Source organism: Macaca thibetana, chromosome 7, assembly GCF_024542745.1.
Source record: "Macaca thibetana thibetana isolate TM-01 chromosome 7, ASM2454274v1, whole genome shotgun sequence".
NCBI classification, from domain to species: domain Eukaryota; kingdom Metazoa; phylum Chordata; class Mammalia; order Primates; family Cercopithecidae; genus Macaca; species Macaca thibetana.
The window spans coordinates 161,353,091-161,378,390 of NC_065584.1; the positions used below are offsets into that span (position 1 = coordinate 161,353,091).

The following is a 25,300-nucleotide window of genomic DNA, read 5'->3' on the forward strand; positions in this document are numbered from 1 at the left end:
CAAAGACCTAAAGACAGAAATAACATTCAACCCAGCAGACCCACTACTGGATCTATACCCAAAGGAATATAAATTGGTCTATTACAAAGACACATGCATGCATATGTTCACTGCAGCACTATTCACAATAATAAAGACATGGAATCGACCTAAATGCCAATGATTGACTGAATAAAGAAAATTTGGTGCATATACACCATGGAATACTATGCAGCCATAAAAAAGAAGGAGATCATGTCCTTTGCAGGGATATGGATAGAGCTGGAGGCCATTACCTTAGCAAACTAACATAGGAACAGAAAATCAAGTACCACATATTCTCACTTGTAAGTGGCAGCTAAATAATAACACATTGACGCAGAGAGGGGAACAACACACACTGGGGTCTATTGGAGTGTGGAGGTTGGGAGGAAGGAGAGGATCAGGAAAAAAAACTAATGGGTACTAGGCCTAGCACCTGGGTGATGAAATAATTTGTACTACAAACCCCCATGACACAAGTTTACATACGTAATAAACCCACACATGTATACCTGAACTTAAAAGTTTAAAAAACAATCAGTGGCTTCCAGGGGTTGGGTGGGTGGAAAGGAACGAATATATTGAGCACAATGAAGTTTTGGGGTAGTAAAACTGTTCTGCATGATTCTAAAATGGTAGATTCACAACATTATGTATTTGTCAACCCCACAGAACTAGAAAAGGCAAAGAGTAAACCCTAATGTAAACTATGGACTTCAGTTAGTAACAACATATCAATATTGGTTCATCAACTGTAAAAATATACCACACCAATGCAAGATTTCAAGAATAGGTAAAACTGAGGACAGGATGGGAAGAGGAAATACATGGGAACTCAATTTCTGCCCAATTTTTCTGTAAATCTAAAACTAATAAAGTCTGTTAATTAAAAAAAAAATCTAGGATTTAGATTTATTTGATAGGCTTTAATCTCCTGCAGTTCTTTTTTTTTTTTTTTGAGATGGAGTCTCGCTTTGTCACCCCGGTTGGAGTGCAGTGGCAAGATCTTGGCTCGCTGCAAGCTCCGCCTCCCAGGTTCATGCCATTCTCCTGCCTCAGCCTCCCGAGTAGCTGGGACCACAGGCGCCTGTGACCACGCCCGGCTAATCTTTTGTATTTTTAGTAGAGACAGGGTTTCACCGTGTTGGCCAGGATGGTCTCAATCTTCTGACCTTGTGATTCGCCCGCCTTGAATCTCCTGCAATTCTTATTCATATCAGAGATCCATTTGTTCGTCTTAGGCCCTTAGTATCTTCATCCTTTGACTTAACTCTACTAATCTTTGAGAAATTTGCTCTAGTTGGGATAACAAGGTTTGAGAGTCATTTTCTGCTGCATATTTGGAAGCAGCCACTGATTTAATTTGATGGGAAATGATACTTCAAACCTATAACCTGGCCCTACGGATTCTCAATACTACTGGGGTGGTCACTGTTTCTAGACCTTTAGAATGAACAGATCTAGGAACCTCTCCCCATTCCCACTCTCCCACCCCCAAGATAAAATACCTTCTGAATTTGTAATAATATTTCAAATTCAAATTCTAGACTAAGGGAATTTTTTCTTTAATATCTTTTATACAGCTCAAGATAAAATACAGCCCAAGATAAATTCCTTCTGAATTTGTAATAATATTTCAAATTCAAACTCTAGACTAAGGGATTTTTTCTTTAATATCTTTTATATAACAGCTCTCCCTCTTTTCTTTCACATGGAGATCCTGGTGCTCAAGGGCATACAGGATGATAAAAATTGAATACCTACAATTATATAGAATATCTAATTTGCTTTATGCTATATTACAATACATAAGTTTCATAATGACAATATTAATAGTACTGCTACCAATAATGAATACTGAAAACAGTTGGAAATGTTTTGGCATATGTCATACTCAGTCTCCACTAATTTTTTTGTCATTATACTAGTTACATGGTCAGGACGTGCCATTTCATACTATACTCTCTCCTTCAATTTTCTTCAGTTTTAGAACTATAAATAACTACATGCTTTATGCTTACTAAAGTACTTATGTCAATGTATCTGTAGTCATTTGCTTGTCTGAAGCATGTTCTCTAGCAAGTTTCTTAGGAAGGGCTTGTGGGACCAATATTCCCTCAATTCTTGAATGTTGCATCCTGATAACAGTAAATTTTTCCCTTGTTTTTTTTTTTTTGAAACAGAGTCTTGCTCTTTTGCCCGGGCTGGAGTGAAGTGGCGGGATCTCAGTTCACTGCAACCTCCGCTCCCCGGGTTCAAGCGATTCTCCTGCCTCAGCCCCCCAAGTAGCTGAGACTACAGGCGCACATGACCACACCCAGATACTTTTTGTATTTTTAGTAGAGATGGGGTTTTGCCATGTTGGCCAGGCTGGTCTCGAACTCCTGACCTCAGGTGATCCACCCGTCTCGGCCTCTCAAAGTGCTAGGATTACAGGTGTAAGCCACTGCACCCAGCCATCTTGCCTTTTATAAGAAAGGGTCAGTTTTGTTGGATATGAAGTTCTTGGCACATACATTTTGAGAGTGTATTAAAAATGTTACTCAATTTTCTTGTAAGATAAAGCATTGCTATTAAAAAATCTGATATTACATTAATTTTCTTTCCCTTACAAATCATGCATGAGGTTGGTGCAAAAGTAATTGTAACAGAAAAAACCGCAATTACTTTTGCACCAACCTAATACTTTTGCTATGTAATTTTAAAAATTTAAGTACAAATTATACACAATTAACATTCACCCTTTTCTTAAAGAGTTTGAACAAATGCATTCAGTTGTGAAACCACCACAATAAAGATATAGTAGATCAATCATCTCCTTAAATTACCCTTACTGTCTTCTTTCTAGTCAACTCCTCTCTCAACTCGTTTTCTATTCCTGTAGTTTTGCCTTTTTTAGAATGTGATATACATGGAATCGTGCCACATGTAGCCATTAAGTCTGGCTTTTTTCACTTAGCACAACACATTTGAGATTCATCTATGTTGTTGCATGCATCAGTAGTCTGTCCCTCTTTTTAAAATTTTACATTTATTTTATTGTGGTAAAAACACTTAACATGAGATCTACCCACAGCATATTTTTAAGTGTATAATACAATATTGTTAACTTTAGGCACAGTGTTGTAAAATACATCTCTAGCATTTATTCATCTTTCATTACGGAAACGTTATGCCTGTTGATTAGCAACTCCCTATTTTCCCCTCTCCCCTGCTCCTGGCAACCATAGTCCTGCTCTCTGCTTCTGTGCATTTAAATATTTTAGATACCTCATATAAACAAAGTCATGGAGTATTTGTCCTTGTGTGACTGGCTTTTTTCACTCAACATAATGTCTTCATGGTTCAACCATTATGTCACATATTACAGGATTTCCTTCTCCCTTAAGGCTAAATAATATTGCATTGTATGTGTATACATTTTCTTTGTCTACTCATCTCAGTGTCAGTGGACATTCAGGTTGTTTCCCCCTCCTCACAACTGTAAACAGTGCTGTAATAAATACAGAAGTGGTAGTATCTCTTTGAGATTGTGATTTTAATTTTTTTGGATAAATACCCAAAAGTGGAAATGCTGGGTCATACAGTAGTTCTATTTTTAGTTCTTTTGAGGAATCTCCATACCGTTTTCTATAGTGGCTGTACCATTTTGGATTCCAACCAAGAGTGTACAAGGGTTCCAATTTCTCCAAATTTTTGTCAACACTTGTGTTTTGTTAATGACCATCCTAATGGGTGTGGGGTGCTATTTCATTGTGGTTTTGAATCGCATTCCTCTGACAGAGACATTTAGCATCTTTTCATATACCTGTTGGCCATTTATATGTCTTCTTTGGAGAAATATCTATTTAAGTCATTTGTTCATTTTTTAATTAAGTTAATATTTTTGTTACTGAGTTGTAAGAATTTCTTACATATTTTGAACTTAACCCCTTCTCTGATATGGTTTGCAAATATTTTCCCATTCTGTAGACTGCCTTTTCATTCTATCGACTGTTTCCTTTGATGTGCCAAAACTTTTTAGTTTAATGTGTTCCCATTTGTTTGTTTTTGCTTTTGTGGTTTGTGTTTGCTGTAATATCTATGAATTCATTGTCAAGATCAATATTATAAGGGTTTTCCCCTAAGTCGTCTTTCATTCATTTTAGAATTTCAGGTCTTATGTTTGAGTCTTCAATCCAATTTCAGTTGATTCTTGCGTTATAAGATAAGGGTCTAATTTCATTCTTTTGCATGTGAATATCCAGTTTTCTCAACACCATTTGTTGAAGACTATCCTTTCTGTGTTGTGTATTCTTGACAATCTTACCAAAGATCAGCTGACTCCATCTGACTTGGTCTGTTAATGATGTCTCTCCCTTTAAACCCCATTAAGGACTGGAAGAGGCAGAGAGAGCCCTAGAGCCCAGGCTTTGGTGGTCATTATGTTAAATCTTGTGCTGAAAATTTCTGGTGATTTAATGAATAAAGAATAATTTCTAGCTAAAAAAAAAACAAAAAAAAATCAGTTGACTATATATACACAGATTTTTGGACTCTCTGTTCTGTTCCATTGCTCTATATGCCTATCTTTATGCCAGTACAATACTGTTTCAATTACTCTAGCTTTATATATTTTAAAATCAGGAACTGTTATGACTCCAGCTTTGTTTTTCATTCTCAAGATTGCTGTTACATTTATTTCTGAATAGTATGTCACTGCATAGATGTACCACAGTTTGTTTATTCATTCACCAGTTGAAAAATATTTAGATCTTTTCCATTTTTGGGTGATTATGCATAAAACATCCATAAACATTCATTTATATTTATAAATGATATAAATACATACATAAAAATATATGTGAGAACATGTTTTATTCCTTTGAGGTTTAACTACCCAGGCGTGGGATTGCTGGATCATACACTAAGTATATGTTTATCTTTTTGAGATAGTTACATACTATTTCCAAAGTGGCTGTATCACTTTGCATTCCCACAAGTAGTATATGTAGTTCCAACTTCTCTGTGCATGCTCTCCAGCACTTGGTATTACTGGTTTTTTTTTTTTTTGAGACAATCTCGTTTGGTTGCTCAGGCTGGAGTGCAGTGGTGTGACCTCAACTCACTGCAACCCCCGCCTCCTGGGTTCAAGCAATTCTCGTGCCTCAGCCACCTGAGTAGGTAGGATTACAGGCGTTTGCCACCATGTCCGGCTAATTTTTGTATTTTTAGTAGAGACGGGGTTTCACTATGTTGGCCAGGCTGGTCTCGAACTGTTGGTCTCAAGTTACCTGCCTGTCTCGGCCTCCCAAAGTGCTGGGATTACAGGTGTTAGCCACTGTGCTTGGCTTGTTTGGTTTTTTAAACAATTCTAATTAATTGACATGTTGAAGTACCTCAGTGTAGTGTTAGTGTGTATTTCCTAATGATGTTGAGAATCTCTTCATGTGCTTACCTGGCATCTTTGTATCTCATTTGGTGAAGTGTCTATTCAAATCTTTTGCACATTTATTAACTGTTTTATTCTGTAATGTATCTACAGCAGCAACATAAAAATATACCTGACTGATGGAATTAATGAATATAATACTATCTTCCTTTCCCCAAAGAAGTAAAGAAATCACACTTCTCAGCTTAGAAAACATGTGGAAGGCTTATGATCTTTAAAATTTTAAGACGAGCAAAACAAGATCTCATTTACAAGCACAAATGATAATACTAGGCATATGTCCTAGTTCATCTCTACAGAAAGTAGAATTACTAGTAAATACATATTATTAAAACAATGAATTTTAAATTATAAAACAACATGGAGTCCTTATAAACAGAAAAAAATTGCTATTTAATTATGTTTATAAATTTATTTATTGTGGCAAGGGTGAAATTTTTTCCACTGGAGTCTGATTTTAGTTATGCTCATTGGGTCTCTTGTACCAAACATATTTTAAATGTAGAGTACTAATCAGAATAAAATATATTAAACAGAAATAGAGAAAAATAGTATTTGACATGAAAAATGTATTTGTAAGAAGTCCTACATGTGGACTTGCATATATGGAAATATTTTTAATATTATTGTTTCAGTGATAAAACCAGAGGATATTAAATTAGTACAAATAGACGAATAAGTCTTGGTTAATAAGAAAATATCCTCTCAGCAAGAAACTTGGGAACAGATAATAAGAAAATGTCCTCTCAGCAAAAAACCTGGGGACAGAAAATTTTAAAATGTAGAGAAAGAGTTAAAATCTCTTTAAAGAGATTATTCAGTTTTGACATTTTCGTGACCACAGAGAAGTTAGACTTGTAACACAATCTGAGAGTGGTTTTTTGTTGTTGTTGCAGAAGACAATGGGATGGATATTTAGATCAGAGTATGAGTTGTGGACGAAGGGGGAAAATTTCTCCTAGTGGCACTGGGATGACTAGTGTAAACCTACACTACCTACACTGCCTTCTCTGTCTTGTGGCTCATTCTTTGTGAGGCCAGAACACTTAGAGTGGGTGGGGATAATGGGGAGAACCACCATGCTGCAATAGCAAACCAGCTCCAGAGAGGGGTCTTTAAGGGGTGTTAACAATACTTCCTGACAATGGATCTTCACTGTGGGGATATAAATTATATGCATCCTAAACATGAGTTTGCCTCAAGTCAATATAATAATCACAAATGATTATTTCCCTGCACTTCATATCATAAAATATAACATTTTAATAACAACAAAATTAATGTTAAAATTAAACTATTTTCCTAATGATAATGTTGCTTCAGAGTAAGGAGTATGAAATCTTCAACTAGATGTATTATTTCAAGGGTTTTTACTTAATTGGTGAATGTGGTACAAATAGAATAGGCAATTTAATTATTCCACAGAGAATTCTAACTTTAGAAAGGAAATCATACATATTTTAAATATCAACCTAATTAGACTTTCTGTATTTCCTCAAATTAGCCTCTGACTGAGAAAGTGTTATGTTTCAAAGATTACAATAATACAGTTAAAAAAAGTAGGGTGAGCATCAAATTAGTTCATTAATTTTAAACTCTAGTGCTAGAGAATTATTTTCACTGTTAACATGAATTTGTTAATAACAAGACGACTATGACAAGTAAGTCTGTAGATATATTGTTAAGTAAGATCTGGCTATATAATTTTAAATTCACAATTAAACATGTTGCCTCTGGAGAAGACCCCAGGTGGTTTGCAGTGTTAAATAGCAGATTAAAGTTGACACGACTAATTTCTTTACTCTAATCTTATTAGTGGTACAACAGCTGTCAACTGTAACCATCTCTATAAAGCCTTTTGAGACATAAACAAAATGCCTCAATATGTCAAATGGAGAATAGTGTTTATCAATCACTATTGCTAATTAGCTTGCAAAATAATTTTTGCTTTTATTGTCTATTGGGGATAATTATTCACTTTTAGTAAACTTTTATCTAAAAATAGATATTTAAAATTTATTAAAATCATCCTGACTAGAAAAAAATAACTGTTTATTAACAATAGATTATAGTATAAATTTCACCCCAACTGGCAAATACTATTTTATTAGTGCTTACTAGGGGTCTATGATGTGGTAGACACAGGAAGTGATACATAGGTTCCAATTCCATGTCTTCAACTGTTACTTACAAGAAGTAAATTAACTATGATAAGTTCACTCGGTATTTGCTGGCTGATTTAAGCATTAAAAAGTGTTTATATACACAGAAATGTTGTATCTCATTTTTAGACTTCATTGCTGGATCTTATGTGAACATTTTGTCTCACACATACAAACAGCTACATGTGGTTTTTGGTTCACCTTTCTCTTCTGTTAGGTCAGTTCCTCTTTGGTCCCTAGTCTGCTAGGTGGGAAAAATGATTCCACAGATAATTTCCTATACCCACATCAATCAACCAGTACAAAAACACCCAAGTCAAAAATCCAAAACCAATCAACTAAACAATATCTCAATCCTCCAGCAACTCACAGGAATAACAGTATTTTTATATCAATGAAATTATATTTTACTTTTATTAAAATAGTGAAAGTTTCATGTTCACAAATCAGAAAGAAAAGTACAGCTATCATCACCCTGCAAACACTAACTTTGTAAGAGATCCAACCAAGAACGCTCATTGATGCAAACTTTGAACCAAATAGTACTTTTTGCTTACCCTTAAATAATTTGTTTTGTTGTGTAGTACAGAATATCTTATTGATTGGTCTCTTCTTAGCTATGATGTAAACTTTTTGAAGACAAAACTTATCACAGAAGAAATTCAACAAATACTGGCAGACTGATAATATTTCTCTCTGATGATAGCATGCAGGCAATAAGGTACAGAACGAAGACCAGAATGGGATGCTCAAACATAGCTCAGCTACACTGATGATGGAGGGTAAATCATTCAGTCTTTAAAACCTTTGGTTTCTTCATTTATATAGTGTGATAATGTTGTAAACATGCCAAATACTCTGTTAAATAAATGTAATATACCTGACAGCTCTACATGGAAATCAAATGCCTTACCATAGACAGGTTACATTAAAAAAAATCTCAACACTGTGGCTTTTATCAGAAAATATGAACCCAACACCTATCAGTGCAATTTTTTCTTAATACGTTCACTCTCTAGAAGTAGTATTGACACTGGTAAAACAACAACCCAATCTGGAATGAAGTTTTGCATTTCTCATTGGTGAGGGAGAGGGGAATAAGAGATGATGCAGACCAGGCACAGTGGCTTACGCCTGTAACCCCAGCACTTTGGGAGGATGAGGCAGGTGGATGACCTGAGGTCAGGAGTTCGAAACCAGCCTGGCCAACATGGGGAGACCCTATCTCTACTAAAAATACACAAATTAGCCGGGCATGATGGCATGTGCCTGTAATCCCAGCTCCTCAGGAGGCTGAGGCAGGAGAATGGCTTGAACCCAGGAGGCGGAGGTTGCAGTGAGCCAAGATTGTGCCATTGTACTCCACCCTGGGCAATGGAGCAAGTCTCAGTCTCAAAAAAAAAAAAAAAAAAAAAAAAAAAAAAAAAGACGATGCAATGCTCTGAAAATATGCATCTGGTACTTGACTATGTCATTCTTTGGGGTAGATAAATAATATGGAGATACTTCTTGGTTTTCCAGAGAGGAACAAAACTGCAACTCCAAAATAGCTTTGAAATGATATAAACCGATGATTTTCTTCATTCTGTTAAGCACTGTAAAATGACTTAACTAAGAAAAGACCATTTATATTTTTCAAATGCTGTGTTTTTTCCTCTTAGTAGTTGAAACTGCACTGTTAAATGTAAATAATAAAGGCATAATATAGTAAAGCTTTTTCTTGTAGCTGTAGGATTAAAGTTGTGAGCTGTATTATGCTGCCAGGATTTGAGAGGGAGAAAGAGAAAGAAAGCGAAAGAAAGAGAGAAAGACATACATACACACACACACACACACACACACACACACACACACACACACAGAGAGAGAGAGAGAGAAAGAGAGAGAGAGAGAGAGAGAGAGAGATGAAAGCTGAAGGGGGGGAAGGGAGAGAGGGAAGGAAAAAAAGAGGTCTCTGTGGGTATGCTCTTATAATCTCATGCCTTCTGAACACCTTAACCTCACTTTCATAATAGGCAACTGGCTTCTAATTTCAGGAAAATCATTGGTGAAATGATTAAGTTTCTCATTAACAACCTTCTTTTTTATTTATTAAAAAGCTGGACTATAGCCCATTATGATCAAGTCTGAGAGAGTAGGGTCTGAAGAAATACACTTTTCCATTGTTTGTAAATATAAGACAATGCTCTTGGGTTTCAAAGTAAGTGCTCATTATAAAGTTAATGATGAGATAACCAGTCTGGGACACTAAGTTTCCCCTACAAAGTAACATTTGAGAGTTATAAAGAATATGAGCAGTACTGTTATTTGTTCTTACAGAACTTGTATTTTTCTTAAAGAACTATACATAATATATTTTATTTTCTTTGATTCTGAAGATAAGCTCTTCACTGTAGGTATGTTCCTTTTAAATGTGTTTACCTTAGGACCTAGGGATAGTAAGTTTAATGAACGTCATTTTCTATATAGATCATCCAAAGTGAGGTCAACAGAAAAAAGGAAAGTTCAGTCAGTCCCAACTTGTAGTAACAGCATTTAACGTTCATAAAGAAATGTACCCTAGAGAGCTTGTAGAGTATACTTTCTCTCTTCACTCCTACTTTAAATGGTGGGCATTCATTCATTCTTTCTTGACGTGAAGAATTTTGAAAAACAACTATGAGGTCACAAGGAAGGCTCTATGGCAAAGTCAAATATTTTCAAGCCAATCTAGTGTTAAAATAATCTTTAATATTTGTATTTGAAAGTATCAGCTTCATTTGGTTGGAAGGAACAAAAATTTACTCAAAATATTTTAAGTAAAAAGAGCCATTTATTGTAAGGCTATTGGGAACTTTCACATGAGTCCAGGAGAAAATGAACAACCATACCTCAAGAGAGCTGGAACAATGCTAGCTCTGTGGACTAGACTGCTTTCATTTCCAGCCCCCTTCTGTCCCATGAAGCAGTTTTGGTCTCCTCTCTTTTTCCCAAAACGGCCTTCCTTAGTCCTGCAAAACTTGGAACGCACATAGTCCTATAATGGCCATCCCAGAAGTGAATCTACATGATTATTTAAATTCAAATACCCAGGAAAAAAAATGACTCAAAGTTCTGCAACTTCCCAACTGCAAATTCCTGAGAAAGAAACTTGACTGGGCCGGTTCAACTTTTTGTACTGGATTATAAATCCTATCTTGCTGGCTGGTCAGTAGATTGGTTGCTCTTGAGTCAGATGTCCTCTCTTTAGAATTTAGTCAGCTATGGCCATTGAGGGAAGCACCACATGGATGGCATAAAATATAGCTGACAAGGCATGGATGTAATGCCTAGAACAAGTAGTATTCATAAACCACTGAAAAAAAGAAGGACACAACAAATAGGAAGGGAGAAGGTGATTATGGCAGGCCAACAAGAAAGAAGAAAAGGTAACAAGGAAGGAAACTCATAGTAAAAACTGTGAGAGTCTGGATTATGTTGCAAACTGAAGACACAAAGGCAAAGACTTAATAGTAGATGAGTCCCAAAGAGAACAGCCAAGTGAGTCAAGAGACTGGATTAAGAAGTAAGCACACGAGGCCTGGCATCTCAGGAAACTAAGTTGACAGATATTGGCATATGTAACAAAACATTCCCTTAATGAAGAGTCTTCTGTTATATCACCAGGGTGGCTGTTCCACAAAGGTAACACAGTAGGCTACTACTAATAATATTTAGAGTTTAATATGTCTCATTTTCCATGACTGTAAGTTCCCTGAGGACAGGGTCTATTTCAAGTGGTTCCTAGGTATGGCAATCCCATTGCCATGCCCACAAGTGATCCAAAGAAGGAAAATGCTAGAAAATAGTTTCCTAGGAGTAAGGACTGGAAGTCCTAGATTATTTACCTGCTTCTGGAGCACAATGAGTTATCTCTTTTCTACTATAAGAGGAATTGTATCAGCCTCTACATAACACAAAGAGAGGGAAACAGAAGCCTTTGGGGACAAAACCTCAATGAGTAACGGGAGAGCAATTCTGAACATTCTCTCTGCTAATGTTCTCTCTGAACATTCTTTCTGAAAAGAATAAACACTCTTTTAAAGGGGTTATCATAGCTCTGAAAGGTTGTAGTCATACCCCAATGTGACTGCTTCCAACCCTCATCTGGCAGTGAGCCACATACATGGTTGCTGGTGATTGTGAGGAATAAACAAGGTAATACGTGCAGAGCATCTAGCACAGTGCTTGGCACCAAGCACACAATAAGTTAGTTTGTATCGCTTTACCAACTCAAAGGATCAGGTAAATGCAATATTGCCAAGTAAAGTCACAAGTTTTACTTTATTTTACTTTGGAGAATACATTTGATATCTTGTTGTAAATGATCTTCCTAGTGAACAAAGCTCCATTTCATATCATTCTAAATTTTTAAAAATTACATTTGATGAGTATTGCATGGCCTGAGTAGGATGGATTTACTATAGGCAGATAAAGGCATATACTATAAAGAAATAAAAAGCAACTTTACTGATCTATTTGATATGAAAAACCAGGCATACCTTATAAAAAAAGAATTATTTTTCCTGTTAGTTTAAAATGGGGCAATCTTATACCTACTGATGTGCTCTTATTCTAAAACTGTGATAAGGCCAATGACCTTATGAATACAGTTCTAGCATACTCTTTGGCCTTTTGAGTAAGTAACAGTCACAGATACACGACATTCAAAAACTCATGGAAGTTTAAAGACAGACTAAAAAAGTCATTGCCTAAAATCCATGTAACAGAGAAGAAGAAGAATAGGATGCTCAGACCTAGCCCAGCTAAACTGATGGAGGGTAAATCATTCAGTCTTTAAAACCTTTGGTTTCTTCATTTATATAGTGTGATAATGGTGCAAACATGCCAAATGCTCTGATTGTTAAATAAATGTAATATACCTGACAGCTCTATGTGGAAATCAAATGCCAAAATCAGAAGGGTCATATTTGGTAAAAATGAGATCAAATTGTAAGTCTACAGAGTCCAATATTTGAGGCAGTATGCCCTTTTAACGCATTGCTTTTATCTGTTGGAGAAAATTCATTCATATAGTCACACAATATTGACTATTGATGTCCTGTGATTTACAAATAATGTATTTACTATGTGTCATGATCCTAAGGACTTACAATCTACTTGGGAGAGGTGATAGTACAGCAGACGGAGTACTTGGCAATGCAGCACATAATAAAGTGCTAAACCGAACTATTCTCTAACCTGTTTGATATTTTTTTCAGCGATAAGATAAAGACACAAATGTTCTATAGATCAACTTTAGGGCTGACACAAAGTTAAGGAAAATTAAACTGAATAAGTGGCCACATCAGGATCTTGATAGACTGGGCTAAAACTTACCAAGATGAAGTCTGAATTTAGGGTGAAAAAAACAAATGCCCAAGTAAAATTAATAGATTACAACTTCTTAGAAGCCAAAGTGACAAAGACTTAAGGATTTAAAGCTCAGTAATTAGGCAGTATAATATGGAGTCAAAACAATAACTACAACAAAAAACACTGAAAATAACTAAGTGCTTTCTTTGTGCAGGGACTTAAACACGTGCACTTTTAATCCTCATAACAGTTCTGTAAGGTAGGTATTAGTCTTACCATTTAGTTGAGGCTCTGTTAAAACAAGTAGTTTGGCCCAAAGTCATATAGCTAATCAGTAAAAAGCAGAGTTAAGCCTGGATCTGACTCTACAGCCTATACATTTTTCACTATACCATGCTGTCTGCTTTGCTTTGTGTTGATGAATGTACTTCTATATAAAAAACTGTCCACAGGGACTATGAAGAGATAAGCAAGGCTGACAAAGAAGAAATAGGCACCTGATTAGTTCCCCAACAGAACAACCTAAAGTAGCTCACAGAGTTTACTATTTGACCCCTGGTCCTTGTGTAACTGTCAGAAATTATGAATCTTAAGTAAGTAAAAGGCCAGCTGGGGAAGACTCTTTTTGGTGGCCCAAGAGGTTTGCTGGTTGCCTGTGAATTACGAACATCTACTACTGCCTGGAAAGGGCTTGGAGATGTGGAAGGCCAGTTTAGTGCCACCTTTCACTTTAATTATCATTGCTACTATGTACATATACTATAAAAAGACAACACAAAGTTTTGGTACAGCTGCTTCTAGTCACAGCAGATTCATCTTCTTATTTACATAACATGGGCCATTCTTTACGCTCAAAGAAAGTGAAAACTCCTGTTTATTTTCAAATATTAAAAAGCTATGATGAACCACTATTATTAGTCTAGAGTTTTTAAAAGGCTAGAAGATGTCATTCATTTGTCTGTACTTGTTTTTGGCAATTTGTAGGTTTGGAAGGCCAAGGTGGGAGGATCATTTGAGGTCAGGGATTCAAGACCATCCTGGCTAACATGGTGAAACCCTGTCTCTACTAAAAATACAAAAAAATGAGCCGGGCATGGTGGCGTGTGCTTGTAATCCCAGCTACTTGGGAATCGCTTGAACCCAGGAGGCGGAAGTTGCAGTGAGCCGAGATGGCCCCACTGCACTCTAGCCTGGGTGACAGTGAAACCCTGTCCCAAAAAAAAAAAAAAAAAAAAAAAAAAAAAAAAGTTTGTAAGCAGAATAGCATTAGTCTTCCCCAAAGGAGATACAAACTGCCTTGTTTCAGGGCGATCTTTCTTGGAACTAAAGACAATTTTATTGGAGCACATTTGTTTAAATGATTGATTTTGTAATAACACATCCTGACCTAAACCCTTTCAGAGATAACTTGAAAATAATTAAAGCAGTTTTATGGCCTTTCCCTGGTTCTCATAAGAGCAAAACAACCTACTGCAGACTCAGAAAGGTTTCAAAAAGTCACACTTCCAGAAGCAGGTATAATTCTCAATTTCACGTTAAAAAAACAAAAAACAAAAAACAAAAAAAGCTTCTGGAAGCAAATATTCATTCACAGGAAGTTGCTTAGCAATAATCATAGAACAAACAAGACATGCAACTACTGAGGTACTATGTGGAGTAAAAAGAGATATGAACAGTACGGTAAGAAAAGAGGACAGGAAGCTGGTTTATCCACTAACAAAGAGCTCAGGGCTTCAGAAGCAGCGACACATAAGGTTTATAGCCATAAGACTCCAGGTTTCAACAGGGTAACTGTTATGAGACAGTGGCTTAAACTTATCAAATCCTCTATTTATCACTGAGAAAAATTAAACAGGATATTCTAAACTAGCCTCTTTAGGTAAATGCCATGAAATGCCACAGGAGGCAGGAAATAGCAGTAGCTAAGGTGGCAAAAGGTTCATGGAGTTGAGGGGTGGAAACCCACTAGGGATGGAAAGATTCTGGACAGGCTGAGAACAAAGGAGTGCCCAGGGACTATGGAAAGCCCAGGGCCTGGGCAGGGATTTGTGCAGGAGAGTAGTTGGAAGGAAAATGAGAAAGAATATTTTTTGAAGTAAGCCACTGACTCATGCCCACCAGTATGCTCTTATTCTACATTTAAATCTGAAGTGGTTACAAAATTCCCCTTGCTGTTCTTTGAGTAAACAGCATAACACTCTTATGGCTTTAATCCTTTAGCCCTGAAAACTGAAGCTGCTTTAGAAAGTAGAGTTATGGTATTGAGACTGTGCTCAGGATAAAAGAATCTTAGAGTTGATGCTGGATGCCCACAGCTCTGGGTGCTAGACTCACTCAATAAGTAGCACTTAGTTGAAAACACAAATCTATTGTGAATAGTGCCACAATAATCTATAAAAAATAAAAGATCTATAAAAAGTCTATAAAAAATAAAAAAGGATGAGTTCATGTCCTTTGTAGCGACATGGATGAAGCTGGAAACCATCATTCTGAGCAAACTATCGCAAGAACAGAAAACCAAACACCGCATGTTCTCACTCATAGGTGGGAACTGAACAATGACAACACTTGGACACAGGGTGGGGAACATCACACACTGGGGCCTATCGTAGGGTTAGGGGGAGGGATAGCATTAGGAGATATACCTAATGTAAATGATGAGTTAATGGGTGCAGCACACCAACATGGCACATGTATATATATGTAAAAAACCTGCATGATGTGCACATGTACCCTAGAACTTAAAGTATGAAAAAAAAAAAAAAAAAGAAAAGAAAACACAAATTTATTGGCCTAAAGTGAAATGAAGGAACAAACTCTTAATCCTGACCCTGTGGGTCAGCTAGTGCTGACCAGCTATGAGGCACTGGTCTGGACTCTCAAGATTCCACAGCTCCTTTGCAAAGGGAGTGTGCTAATTCTTGCTTAGGTCTTTGTAGGAACTGTGGACACCTCTTCTATTTCCTAAACAAGAGGCAGAGATAAGCACCAGAACAACATACTCTGTTACAATGACAATAGCAGCTTTTGGGAAACAGGCATTTAATCTAGGTTACCAACCAGAGAGCTTAGTGTCATGCATGTTGAAGCCTACCAGAAAACAAAACAAAACAAAAAACAAAAAACCTCTAGGTGAATTTAAGATGAACAATATAAATTATTAACAGTTATCAAAGCACTCTCCCAAAGAATCAGTATCATTTCCTTTCTTATTTCAAATATTTATTATGTTTCATTCCTTTCTTCCTTCCTCCCTGCCAATTAACATACAGTAAGTGAAGACAACCTGCCCAGCAACACCCTATAAATGAAGTCCATTTTGATAAGAAATAGCAACGCTTCTGGGTTATAAAAACCACTATGCATGCTATAACTTGCCTTATGGGGAGCTTTCTGCTCCACAGAAAGATTTCCTGACTTAAAGAATACCTATATCATTCTTCATTAATCTTTGTGAGTAGAGGAAAGGAATCCAAATCATCTTTGTCAAAAGCTTGTACTTAGAAATATCACATGTCAGGTAGCTAGCACTGTCTTAAACCAGGCAAGACTACTTTAAAAACTCTCATTTAACATTTATAATGTAACTTTACATTATAATATACAAATATACATTATAATAAAAGCTTAACAGTTTACAAAGAGCTCTGATATACATTATTTCAACTGGTCCCACAGTAGCACCACGAGGTGAATATGATTACATTTATTTTTCCAAATAAGGAAACAGATGCAATGAAATTAAGGCACTCACTGAAATTCTCTTAGCTAGTAGCCTGGCAGAGGTAAAACCAGAACCCAGCTTTGTCCTACTCCAAAGCCAATGCCATTTCTTTTTAATACAAATGCCTCTCTCAGAAAAAAAAAAGATAACATACTCTTGGAATTTTTTTTTCCTGTTGTATCCAATGGACAAATGAAGCATTCACTTTTTTTTTTTTTTTTTTTTTTGAGACAGGGTCTTGCTCTGTTGCCCAGACTGGAATACGGTGATGCAATCATGGTTCACAGCAGCCTTGACCTCCTGGGCTCAAGTGATCCTTCCTCTCTTAGTCTCCTGAGTAGCTGGGACTACAGGTGTGTGCCACTATGCCTGACTAAATTTGTTAATGTTTTGTAGAGACGGGGTCTCGCTACATTGCCCAGGCTATTCTCGAACTTCTGGCCTCAAGTGATTCTCCTGCCTTGACCTCCCAAAGTGCTGGGATTATAGATGTGAGCCATTGCACCCTGCCTAAATGAACTTTTATTAAAACCTCTTATTTAAACTCCGTAAATAAGTCTCCACAAAATACCCAGAAACTGCGCATGTTACAACCCAGGAATACAATACTTTTGAAATAACATTGCTGCTATACCCCAGGTGGCCAGGGACTTAAGAGAACAGGAAAGCAATTTACCGTTAAAGACCAACGTGCAATTCAGTTCCCAGCAATTTGGCTGGGACTCTAGGCTATGGCACTCTTCGCCTCTGACTCCTCTTCCTGTATGGTAGGAACTTGCTGAAATTTCACAGCTCAGACTTTTGTTAATGTACTTACTCACTTCTTTTTTCACATGTAACACAATGTTAGCTTACTGTAACTATTATTTATTTGTGCTCAATTTTTGGAAGCAGTTAGAATTGCTCAAGAGTTTATCAATTCTTCTTGATTTCTGATTAGAGCACATCACAGACCAAAGAGATTTCCTTTATAAGGCTTTTTAGGCTCAATTTGAGTTTTGCCAAGTGATGTTGAGCACCTCTGTTTTTCTCCCTAATGGGCAGTGTAAGCTTTTGCTATTCAACCCTGAATACACATACAATTTTCTTGTCGTTCTCCATATGGAAACCACAGGGCAGAAATGACTCACAAATGAAACGTAAAAAACAGATTAAGAAACTATACTTACTTAGGAGGAATTCTTAAAACTGTGTTCACATTTGTGGCTGGGACTACTACTTGAAGGATGTGTTCAAGGGCTGTTAATCCACCAGCAGCTTGAAATGCAATCTGATCTGCCACATTCTAGACAGAAATACAAACAGAAGTTAGCCCAATTTCCCAGGCATAAAACTATAACTAAAATGATATCTGTAGTCTGAAACATGCTGATGGTTCAACTATTCTACAAATATTATTTTATAAATATTTGTTGAATGCTACTCACTGCTAATTGTTTCAGTACTAGGAAATATAGGTCAAAAGGAGTGAGCATAAAAGACATAGTTGCTCTCCTCCATGAAGCTTAAAATTTGGTAGATGGCAAGCACCGGCAACCAAAGCAAAAAGGGACAAGTGGGATCACATCAAGTTAAAAAGCTTCTGCACAGCAAAGGAAACAATCAACCAAGCAAAGAGACAACTCACAGAATGGGAGAAATGGGAGAAAATATTTACAAACTATCTATCTGACAAGGGATTAACAACCAGAATATATAAGAGCTCAAACAACTGTAAAGGAAAAAAATCTAATAATCCGATTTTTAAAATGGGCAAAAAATCTGAATAGACATTTCTCAAGAGAAGACAAACAAATGGCAAAGAGGCAAAGGAAAAGGTGCTCAACATAACTGATCATCGTAAAAATGCAAATCAAAACTACAAACATACTATATGATCTAATTTATATGAAAATCTATGATAGACAACATAGTTGTCATCCCAGTTAAAATGGCTTTTATCCAAAGACAGGTAATAACAAATGCTGGTGACGACGTGGAGGAAACGGAACTCTCATACACTGTTGGTGGGAATGTAAATTAGTACAACCACTATGGAGAACAGTTTGGAGATTTTTCAAAAAACTAAAAACAGAGCTACCATATGACCCAGCAATTCCACTGGTAGGTATATGCCCGAAAGAAAGGAAATCCATATATCTAAGAGATATCTGCTTTCCCATATTTACTACAGCACCATTCACAATATAGCCAAGAACTGGAAGCAACTCCATCAGGAGATGAGTGGATAAAGAAAATGTAGTACATATACAGAATGGAGTACTATTCAGCCATAAAAAGGAATGAGATCCTGTCATTCGCAACAACATAGATGAAAGTGGAGGTCCTTATGTTAAGTGAAATGAACCAGGCGAAGTAAGACTTCACATGTGCTCATTTATTTGTGGGAGCTAAACATTAAAACAACTGAACTCATGGAGATAGAGAATGGAAGGATGGGTACCAGAGGCTGAGAAGGGTAGTGAGGGGACCGGGTAGTGGGGAAGGAAGTGAGGGTAGTTAATGGGTACAAAACAATAGTCAGAAAGAATAAGACCTAGTACTTGATAGCACAACAGGGTGAGTATACTCAATAATAATTTAATTGTTCATTTACAAATAACTAAAAGAATACAGTTGGATTGTTTGTAACACAAAAAAATGAATGCTTTAGGTGATGGATACCCCATTTACTCTGATGTGATTATTAAGCATTGTATGCCTATATCAAAATATCTCATGTAAACCATAAATATATAAACTATGTACCCACAAAAAGTAAAAATTAGAGAAAAAATGAGTGCCTAGAAGAACACTAATCAGATAGTTATAAATAAGGTGATTTTAATTATAAGTACCTTGAAAGATAAAAGGTTCTCTATGAGAATAATGGGGGAATCAACTATATAATGGGGAAAGGGTCAGGATAGGCTTCTCTGATAAAATTGAGGTTTTAAGACAAGTAAAAGAAAGGGGGAAGAAAAGAAGCACTCCGGGCAAAGGAAAAAAATTATATATAAATTTTTAGCAATACTTACTTAAAAATCACATCTTTATCACATTGTAATCTTAATTACCACCTAACAATATAGACTTCCACAAAGATTCCCTCTACTAGAATATTTGTCTTCAGCAATAAAAGATAATCTAATATCTAATCATTTTAGCTGTATCCTTTTAAAAAAACACCATTTCAGCTATTTTAGGAGAACATTAAGTAACAATTTTAGAACTAAACCTATGATTATTTCTATGCAATTTACGATCTGTATATAATCCTTGTGGGAAATAACATTTCCAAGTTATTTGCACTTCTTTGGCATGGGAAAGAGAAAAGTAATTCTATGCTACACTGTGTGTTTTTAAGCATAGGCAGAATCAATGCAACATATATGTAAAAAATAAGATAGCAACCTATTGTGCCTTGAATTGTGCCCCCCTCAAAATCCATATGTGGAGGTCCCAACCCCCAGTATTTCAGAATGTAACTGTATTTGAAGAGAAGATCTTTAAAGTGGTAACTAAGTTAAAAGTGAGGCTGTTAGAGTATGCTCTGGTCCAATATGACTGATGTTCTTATAAGAGGAGAAAAAGGCACCGGGGTTACACCTGCACAGTCAAGAAGCCACATGAGGACACAGCAAGAGGTGGCCATCCACTAGCCAAGGACAGAGAAGTCCAGGAGAAACCAGACCTGTTGACACCTTGATCTTGGACTTGCAGCATCTACAACTGAGGGAAAATCAATTTCTATTGTTTAACCAACCCAGTCGTTGGCACTTTGTTATGGCAACCCCAAGCAAACTAATACAACCCCTCTATTACATCACCGCCTTACATTTCTTCTAATAGTATTCCACAGCCTTGAAACTTTGAAATACTGAGGTTTTTTTGAAAAGCGAGTGGGGAGGAGATATTAGTATATATAAGCTCTGTCAAACATATTTGCCTGATTCTTCTGGTGTTCTGAGCATTAATGACATACCAATTATTGTCTCCAGTACATGTCTAGAGTTTAGCAGTGTTATCAAATGCTTATCTTAATCATTCAATTGCTGTTTGTGCACAATAAAATACATTTTGTGACTATAAGAAGTTCATTGTGACAGCTAGACAAGACTCATACATGTAAGATTAAAATTAACAATTTTGTTATTAATGGAAAAATATTTCTTTGCAAAGTTAAAACAATCAAAACCTCCAAAATCCAGGTACTTAATAGTTTATTTAATACTGTAATGCTGTCATTATTCCCTCTTTTTATGTTAGGATGTCAATATACTTAGAATAATAAGCTCTGCGTATTATCATATAATATACATAGAGAAGTGTACTAATCATAATTGTACAGCTCGATGAGTTAAAAAAAAAATTGAACACACTGTGTAACAACTCCAAAATTAAAATACAAAGCTTCATAGCATGCCATAGTATCCCTTGTGCCCATCCTATTCACTATCTCTTCCTTGTGCCAAAATGTAAAGGTTATCCCAACTTTTAAACTCATGAATTCATTTTGCCTTCTTTTCATATCTATATCACACTTTATCCAACTGTGTCTAGCTTTTTTTGGTTGATTGTTTATTTCTAAATTCATCCATGTTGCTGCCTGTAGCAGTATTTCATTCATTTTCTTTGCTGTATATTATTCCTTTGTGACTCTCTATATCCACTTATTTAAATGTTTCACTGCTGATTGACATTTAGCTTGTTTCTACTTTGACACTTTGGACAACGCTCCTTTAAACATTTGTGCACATGTATTTGGCACATGTGACATTCAGCTATGTTGGGCATATCTAGGAGTAGAACTGCTGGGTCACAGAGTATGCATAGGTTCAGTTTTAGTAGCTATGGCCAAACAGCTTTCTAAAATATTTCGAACAATATTGGCGGTATAATGTTAATTTCCGTTATTCCACATTCTCACTAAAATTGGTTTTACCGGTCTTTTTAACTTTGGTCATTGTAATGGGTGTGTACTGGCATTTTATTGAGGTTTTTATTTCCTGTTTCCTGATGACCAGGGAGATTGAACATCTTATGTTTACTGGCTGTTCGTGATTTTAAAAATTTAATTCAGGTATATTTTATAATTGGGTGAAAGGCTCAGATCTTAAATATACTGTTCAATCAAACTTGACAAATGCTTATCAAGACACAACCATTTCTATCACCCTAGAAAGTTCCCTCATGCTCCTTCCATGGTCAATCCTTCCTCTCTGAAGCAACCACTGATTTGTTTCATAGTACCATAAGTTAGTGTTGTCTATCATAGATTTTCATATAAATTAGATCATATAGTATGTATAAATATTTTCTGGATTTAATTTGGTAGGGACTGGCTATCCCACCAGTAGTTTTATACCAAGCCTAGGGAACTGTGGAAACATCTCAAGTGTAGGGAAAATGGTAGAGGGTCAAGATGGGGATGTAAACACATACATACACCTCCTTTCTTATATGTAAAACAAATAAGGATTCCAGATAAAATATTTTAAAACATTAAAAGTCATAACCATATTAAAAATAAATGAAACATCTCTGTGAAACAGGGATGGAGAAGCTCATAGTAATGCATAGGGCAAGGGTCCAATTTTTAGTAGATTCTCAAAAGAACATTTGCTCCTCTAGATTATCCTCTTTTCTTCAGCTTTCACACTGATCCAGCCTCCAAATTCTGGAAATTCTACTTCTGTTACAGTTCTTGCTTCTTCTCTCCATGCCTACTGTTAATAACCATGTCAGAACCATGTCTAGTTAGGCTCTCATGGTATCTTGTTTAAGGTATTATAACAATCTCCTAATTAGTATCTTTGGGTCCAAGTTTACCCTAACCAGCCCATTTTCTAGAGCACTGCTTCCCAAACTCTATAAAAAAAACCCAATTTTTTGTTTTTCACATTTTTACTCCATTATAGACTGACACTTTTGTGAAATACAGATGAAATACTGAACAAATGGGAAAAAATGTACTAAGTAGAAGGCCACATTTTAAAATACTGTGAAAATGACCACACTGCCAAAGGCACTCTAAGAATTCAATGCAATTCCCATCAAAATGCTATCATCATTCTTCACAGAACTAGAAAAAACAATCCTAAAATTCATATGGAACCAAAAAAGAGCCTGCATAGCCCAAGCAAGACTAAGCAAAAAGAACAAATCTGGAGGCATCACATTACCTGATTTCAAACTATACTACAAGGCCACAGTCACCAAAAGCGCAAGGTACTGGTATAAAAATGGACACATAGACCAATGGAACAGAACAGAGAACCCGGAAATAAACCCAAATACTTAACAGCCAACTGGTCTTCAACAAAGCAAACAAAAAACATAAAGTGGGGAAAGGACACCATATTCAACAAAAGGTGCTGGGAGAATTGGCTAGCCACATGTAGAAGAATGAAACTGGATCCTCATCTCTCACCTTATACAAAAATCAACTCAAGATGGATCAAGGACTTAAATCTAAGACCTGAAACTATAAAAATTCTAGAAGATAACATCGGAAAAACCCTTCTAGACATTGGTTTAGGCAAGGATTTCATGACCAAGAACCCAAAAGCAAATGCAATAAAAACAAAGATAAATAGCTGGAACTTAGTTAAACTAAAGAGCTTTTGCATGGCAAAAGGAACAGTCAGCAGAATAAAGAGACAACTCACAGAGTGGGAGAAAATCTTCACAATCTATACATTCAACAAAGGACTAATACCCAGAAACCACAAGGAACTCAAATTAGCAAGAAAAATTAGCAAACAACAACAACAACAAACAAACAAACAATCCCATCAAAACACAGGCTGAGGACATGAATAGACAATTCTCAAAAGAACATATACAAATGGCCAACAAACATATGTAAAAATGTTCAACATCACTAATGATCAGGGAAATGCAAATCAAAACCACAATGTGATACTACCTTACTCCAGCAAGAATGGCTATAAAAAAAAAAAAAAAAAAAAAAATGTTGGTGTGGATGCAGTGAAAAGGGAACACTTCTACATTGCTGGTGGGAATGTAAACTAGGAAAACAGTGTGGAGATTCCTTAAAGAACTAAAAGTAGAAGTACCATTTGATCCAGCAATTCCACTACTGGGCATCTAACCAGAGAAACAGAAGTCATTATAACAAAAAGATACTTGCTCACGCATGTTTATAGCAGCACAATTCGTGATTGCAAAAATGTGGAACCAACCCAAATGCCCATCAATCAACAAGTGGATAAAGAAACTGGTACGTGTGTGCGTGTGTGTGTATATATATATGTATGTCTGTGTGTATATATGTATGTGTGTATATATATGTGTGTGTGTGTGTATATACATATATATATATATGGAATACTACTCAGCCATTAAAAGGAATGAATTAATGGCATTTGCAGAAACCTGGATGGGATTGGAGACTATTATTTTAAGTGAAGTAACTCAGGAATGAAAAACCAAACATTGTATGTTCTCACCGATAAGTGGGAGCTAAGCTATGAGGATGCAAAGGCATAAGAATGACACGATGAACTCTGAGACTTGGGGGAAAGGGTAGGAAGAGGGTGAGGGATAAAAGACTACAAATTGGGTTCAATGTATACTGCTGGGGAGATGGGTGCACCAAAATCTCACAAATCACCCCTAAAGAACTTATTCATGTAATGAAATACCACCTGTTCCCCAAAAACCTATGGAAATAAAAATAAATAAATAAAATAGTAGATGCAAAAAGACAAAATTACTCTGTCAATTTGCAAAATTTACTCTTGATTTGTGTATATATCTCATTATGTTTCATAACAGTGGCCTGGCACTGGCTTATGGACTCCGTTTGAGTAGTCCTGCCCCGGATACACAATGAAGAAATACCCTAAAGAGTAAATGTCATTACATCACTCTTTGCTTAAAACACTCCAGGGACAACTTCTTCACAGTCTACAGAACAAGATCCATAAACCTTAGAATCATTCTTCAGAATCTGATCCCTCTCCAATAGCCTCCTTCCCTGCCAGGATCCTGCCTCTCTTGTAACTAAATTCCTTATATGACCCCTACTTTTTCATGCCTCTGTGCTTTTGCATAAACTGTTCCTTTTCAGGAAGGATGATCCTCTAGTTTTTCATCTTTGTATCTCCACTAAACTCTGAGCTTCCTGATGTCAGAGACCATGTCTGCTTCATCATCATATCCCAAAGACTTAGCACAGGGGACTGCACTTAGTAATTGCTCAACAGTGTTGCTGAATGAGAAGGACGGCTGACAAAGATACTCTTATTTTATATATATATATATATATATATATATTTCATCCATTTGTTTTTTGAGATGGAGTCTTGCTCTGTCGCCCAGGCTGGGGTGCAGTGGTGCGATCTTGGCTCATTGCAACCTCAGCCTCCCGGGTAGCTGGGATTACAGGCACCTGACAACATGCCCGGCTAATTTTTGTGTTTTTTTTTTTTAGTAGAGATGGGGATTCACCATGTTGGTCAGGCTGGTCTTGAACTCCTGACTTCAGGTGATCTACCTGCCTTGGCCTCCCAAAGTGCTGGAATTATAGGCGTGAGCCACAACGTCCGGCCCCATTATACATGGTTGTAACTGCGAAAACAGAAACAGTAATTTCTCTAGTATGACTGCAGGATGAAATCC

At 36.4% G+C, this 25,300-nt stretch overlaps 2 protein-coding genes across 12 annotated transcripts in view; one reads left to right on the forward strand and one right to left on the reverse strand.

Annotated features, from left to right (window-relative positions):
- SCAPER (S-phase cyclin A associated protein in the ER) overlaps nucleotides 1-25,300 on the reverse strand; it is a 571,361-nt gene that overhangs the window by 147,940 nt on the left and 398,121 nt on the right. For all 11 annotated transcript variants that reach the window (XM_050799824.1, XM_050799823.1, XM_050799825.1 and 8 more), the window contains one exon: nucleotides 17,842-17,957. In XM_050799824.1, coding sequence (XP_050655781.1) covers nucleotides 17,842-17,957 — 116 coding nt within the window. The remainder of the gene's footprint in view (nucleotides 1-17,841; nucleotides 17,958-25,300) is intronic.
- Nucleotides 9,534-25,300, forward strand: part of RCN2 (reticulocalbin 2) — a 466,582-nt gene continuing 450,815 nt past the window's right edge. Inside the window, exon 1 of the mRNA XM_050799899.1 lies at nucleotides 9,534-9,537. The gene's annotated coding sequence lies outside the window, so the exon portion shown is untranslated. The remainder of the gene's footprint in view (nucleotides 9,538-25,300) is intronic.